Raw genomic sequence first — 5,292 nt, 5'->3', positions numbered from 1 at the left:
TCTGCCCTTCTTCTTTCAGAAAAAATGTTATGGGTAGCTAAAGCCTATAGCCCTATAGATAAAACAAAGATGGTGATTAACCTATTAAGATACACAATATTAATTAGGAGATTATTTTCTCCAAACCAGAAAGTATTTTCGCCAACGAATATTAGATACAAGAAGAGGAAGAAAACTCTTAATTGAAATTGATGATAAAGTTAAAGTCATGAGATGATATCAAGATCAAGATGCTTATGTTTTTATGCTAACATGTGCAGGGTTAACTCTTACTGTGGTTTTAAATTGCAGTTGCGTTTTTCTATAAACCTTTATATTGCACAAAAATTCAGACACCATTGCAACTACAATGTCGTTTCGAAGATTTTTAAAATTTGCAAAATTGGGAATCGCAATTTAAAATCCTAATTGCTTATTGTTACAAGGTGCAACTTGTTAAATAGAAAAAAAATATATATTATTAACAAAGATATCCATTAATTAACACTTTACGATATAACCATCGAGATAGATAATAGTTACATGACCAAGAACCGAACGAAGCCTTCGATGGATTAATGTCTTTGTTGGAGTAAATATGAAGTAGATTTCTCATAAACTTAACTTTACCTATAACAACTTCACCTCTTTTGCTGTTATTTATATAACAACTTTTTGGATTCGGATCCTCTCTCACGCGTTTCAACAAATATTTTTACTAAAGAAAAACACACCACAACATGAAATACCACACTTTTGTACACATTATTTTTTCCCTATACACTGCATTGTGTAGAGGATCTGAATCCCATCTTTACATATATATATATATATATAATTATTCTATATCAACTGGACATTTTTTACAAGGTGCATCGTTGCGGCAGAGGATCCAAATCCGATATTCATATCAGCTGAGTAGTGTAAGGCTGATGAGGCGGAACCGGAGGCGGTATAGAACAAGGTTGATCGATCATAACCACTCTTACTACTTAATTTGTATATGGTTGTTAATGTTTAAAGGATTTACATTTGTGAATGAGGACATAGCTTCAAATAATGAAGCTTTGAGAGAAGGATTTTTTTCTATAGCTTCACTCACAACATCAACTAATGCAAGTTTCCTCTCTTTGTTTATCATTGAAGGAAACCCTTCAAATGATTGCAATGGAAAAGGGAATAATGGTGTGGAAGTGTTCTTTTTGAATTGGAAATTGTTACTATAGGGAATTGTGAAATCAAGTGTTATTGTAGGACATGTTGGAGAGGGTGAGAAAGTAGCTATAGCTGTGGAGTTTGGAGGTGAAAATGGTGAAGAGAAGATGAATGTGTTGCCATATTGTAAATTTGTTGTTGAGGTAGAAAGGAGTGTGTTGAGTGCAGATGATGTTAAACTTGCCATTGGTCTTGCTGTTGGTGGAAGTTGATGATTATGGTTTCCTTCATAGGTTGTGATGAAAATAGTTTCATCCTTAAAACACCTTTGTACCTGATTATTATACAATTAATGCTAATATAGTTAATACCATAATTATAACATTTGAAATTGAGGCTACAATATTTTTTCTTTTAAAATATGTTAAGGTTGAAATATATAGTAAAACTAAACCTATGAGTATAGATATAAGTTTGTAGCATCTTATATTTTATTGTTGCCTATTGTCTAAAGTGATAGTTTTCTAAAGCAATCTATCCAAAATTTCATGACTGCCTGTCTCATATTCAAAGAATAGTTAAATTTCATGACTTTAAAATGTTCATCCCCCTTTTTCACCTTTAAAATGTGCATCATCAATAAAAGAGAGAATTTCAACAAGATTCATCCTAACAAAATAGAAAATTAAAAAAAAATATTTGGAGTGAAAATTTTAAATTTTTACAATTTCAAAATATCCAATGCATTTATTAACTTCTTAATAAGTGTCATTAGGGTATTTGTTAATATTTTTTACATTTAACCTTTTAATAAGTATTATTAGGGTACTTATTAATATTTTTCTTTCAACAAAAGTAACTTGATTGTAATCGACTTTAATACTATTAAGATATTATATTCTCTTTGTTTTTTTTACATAATAGTGTATTCTCTTTCAGTTATATTAATTAAGTATGTTCAAAGTATTGGCCAATCTAAAATTAATTGTATTTTAGAATATCAATAATATATATATCATTTACTCTTGTGAGACAAATTTTATAATGAACCACTTTCTTGTGGATGGGTATTTAATAATTGTTTTAAATACTAATTTCGAAAAAAATCACCTTTCGAACTAGAAGGCCACGATGCCCTTCAACCTCGTGGTAGAGACAGTCATTTTTTTGGTGTTGATTCAAAAAAATATAAAGGAAAATAAAAATGTGTGTTTCATTAAATACTTAAAGAATTTTTTTATTTTATTTTATTTTATGGATATAAGACTAATTAAGTTATATATCATAGCAATCGTAAGTACAAGAAGGACAACTCCTGAGGAACATTGATCATTATTAGAGTTTTGAATAATTTTTAAATACTGATTCATTATAAAGAGTAGAACTTTAGTATTATCACAATATATAAAAAAATGTGTACCTGCTTACGAACTGGACAAGAATTTCCCATACTACAACGATAATAAGCTCGAGGACAAGGGTTGCCCTTCGCTGTCTTTTGACCGTATTTTCTCCATTGACATCCATCAACCATCTGAACATTAAAAACTAATAGTCAAAATTCTGATAAATCATAAATAATAATTGATTAGTATACTATAACTATTTAAAAAATTGAGATACAAGTACTTACCAAAGAAAAATGTGATCGAGCCCTTATGGACACTCTAGCTCTCGTGCAAGTAACCTTAGATGTTTGATCCTCCATTTGTTCTTGCGATTTTATTTTGCTATTAATTTCACCTTCATGATTAATACTATCTTCATTATTAATATTAATGTCCTCACATGCAAACTTTCTTCCCTTGTTGTTCTCATTGCTTTCTACTAAGGAAAATCCTTCTTTTTTGCTACTATATGAAGGTGAAGGCTCATCAATATTTAAGAACTGTCGAGTTGGTAAGATTGGTTCCTCCTCATCTTGTCTACTTCCCTTCTAATATTTAATTATAAACAAAAATGTGCAAGAGTTAATATATTTAAGATTTAATTTGTATTTACCGATATGATAAACCTTTAAAACATGTATTCAATCAAATGGTTCTATGTAAATTCCTGTAGAGATATTTTGAAAAAATAATTTTAAAAATAATAATATAATATATATGATTTGATTAGATGTATGTGTAGAAATTAATGGAAAAGATCATAGATTTAAATAGGTTTAATTAACCACATATTCACCATATATAGTTGAAGTTTGAATTTGTCATATTGTATGGTTCAATAATGCAACCTATTAATGATCGACAACACACATAAACAAACAAAAATAACACCCTTTTTTTTTATAGTTAAATTAGACAAAACAACACAGTTTATGACAAATAATTAATATTTTATCTGTTTGTATTTAACTCGTTGTAGCTAAACCGGACATAATTATAAGTATTATAATAATTGAAACATTTAGATGAGTTGACCAACTCAAGTTAAGTACACGAGATCGTTTTCATATTAAATATCTTCGAGCAATATTTTTGTTTTGACTCGTCAAGCAAATTAAATTTGGCAAAAATGAGAATGAAATAAACATATAGTAAATGCGAAAGAAAGTTAAAGTCAAAGTTACCGGCATGTTGTGATTATTTTGAGGCGATGAAGATAATTGATGCATATGCATTGCCAAAAGTAGGTGATTTTGAAGAACATTGCATCGTTCGTTGACCAGATTTAGCATAGATCTTAAATTCTCATTCTCCTTCTTTGCTTCATCTAGCTTCACTCGTATATTTCCAATCTAATTAGACCCATAAAATTATTAATTTATTGAATACCGAATATGTCTAACATATAAGTAATTAATAAAATATAATAAAATAAACAAATGTGCAAATTAATTACAAATAATATATATAGATTAACTCCTCACTTGGATTTGGGGATTTCCTTGAATTTGATGAGGAGGTTGTGTTGTGTTATTCAGGCTCAAACTTAATACAAGAGTAGATCCTAGCTGCATTATTTTCCCAAGAAAATGTCAAGTTTTTTCTTTTTTTTTTTTTTTCTAATTGGAAGAAGCAAATAATCAAGATTTTTTTAATAGTCAACAAAATAATCAAGTTGGAAAAACTAAAAAGATCACTTAAAAATTCAAAAATTAAAGTATGTTGAGATAAAATCTTCTCCACACCCATATATGATTTTTTTCATAAGCTAAAAAATTTCTTTAAACAACAAATATGAGGTACTTCAACTTAATTATAAAGCATAAGATATATGCTCAAGTTTAGAGTTAATTAATTATAAATCAGATCACCTAAATAATATGACTTTTATAACCAAGAAAAAAAGTAAAATTTATTTAAGTATAAAGTGAACTTTAGGTATGATCAATTGAGATCATCATCAAAGTGAGCAATCAAATATGAAAAGTGTAGTTAATTAAACATAAACATAGGAAAGAAAACTTACGGTATTGTTATGAAAGGATGAGGTTTCCTTGGTGTTTTGCAAATCTATATTGTTGTGATCATATGTTTGCTTTTCATCAACTTCGAGCAATTTCTTTATTTCAATATTTTCTTCCATTTTATGAATATGAAGCCTTTGTGCAAATTATTACTTCATATGAGGATCTAATGTATATATAAGGGGGGTGCAGCCAGAAAATTTAGTGGATGAAATTCTACACACCACTAGTCTTTGCTAAGTCTAATTTTTCCAGCTACTACTTGTTCCTTTTTCCATGAAAATTTATTTTAGCTTCTTATTTTATATAAATTCTAATTTTAAATAAATGACATCACGTAGAGGTGGATTAAAATAAGGCTAACGAGATATGTGAGGAAGAAGATAGCAAAAAAATAGAAAGTTTAAAACTTATTTTGAAGTACATTTGTTTTAACTTGATAGTATATATTGTCACGCGAGTGTAGCTCAGTTGATGAGCGAAGAAACTTGGATTTGATCCCGATAATAATTAACATAATTCTACTAATTATTAACATTTTTTATTTATGAAAAAAACTTAATACAATATACTCTAATTGAAATGAGGTTATAATACACAAGTTTAACTATATTTATTTTGTTATTATTTGGGTGATTCCAATTAAAATATATAATCTTTTGATACTTCACTCGAGAAAAAAAGAATCCATACTTAGATATTTATGTAAAAAAATAAAATAATGTATATAACAAAAATATCCAATA

General features: G+C 28.1%; 1 protein-coding gene across 2 annotated transcripts; it reads right to left on the bottom strand.

Annotated features, from left to right (window-relative positions):
* Positions 1-432: 432 nt before the first annotated feature.
* On the bottom strand, positions 433-4,915 carry LOC101498660 (WRKY transcription factor 42-like). Of its 2 annotated transcripts, XM_004488125.4 has the most exons (6): positions 4,549-4,910; positions 4,007-4,090; positions 3,707-3,874; positions 2,768-3,070; positions 2,555-2,668; positions 433-1,468 (listed from the first exon to the last, which is right to left on the bottom strand). In XM_004488125.4, the coding sequence occupies exons 1-6, from the start codon at positions 4,663-4,665 to the stop codon at positions 968-970; spliced, it is 1,287 nt and encodes a 428-aa protein (XP_004488182.1). In that variant the 5' UTR covers positions 4,666-4,910; the 3' UTR covers positions 433-967. The 2 variants fall into 2 exon arrangements, with proteins under 2 accessions (XP_004488182.1, XP_004488183.1); XM_004488126.4 differs by lacking the exon at positions 4,007-4,090 and having other exon boundaries at positions 4,549-4,915.
* Positions 4,916-5,292: the final 377 nt, after the last annotated feature.

This window comes from Cicer arietinum, chromosome 1, assembly GCF_000331145.2.
Source record: "Cicer arietinum cultivar CDC Frontier isolate Library 1 chromosome 1, Cicar.CDCFrontier_v2.0, whole genome shotgun sequence".
NCBI classification, from domain to species: domain Eukaryota; kingdom Viridiplantae; phylum Streptophyta; class Magnoliopsida; order Fabales; family Fabaceae; genus Cicer; species Cicer arietinum.
Note: the sequence above shows the minus strand (reverse complement) of the source record. Positions and strands in the feature narration are given on the sequence as shown.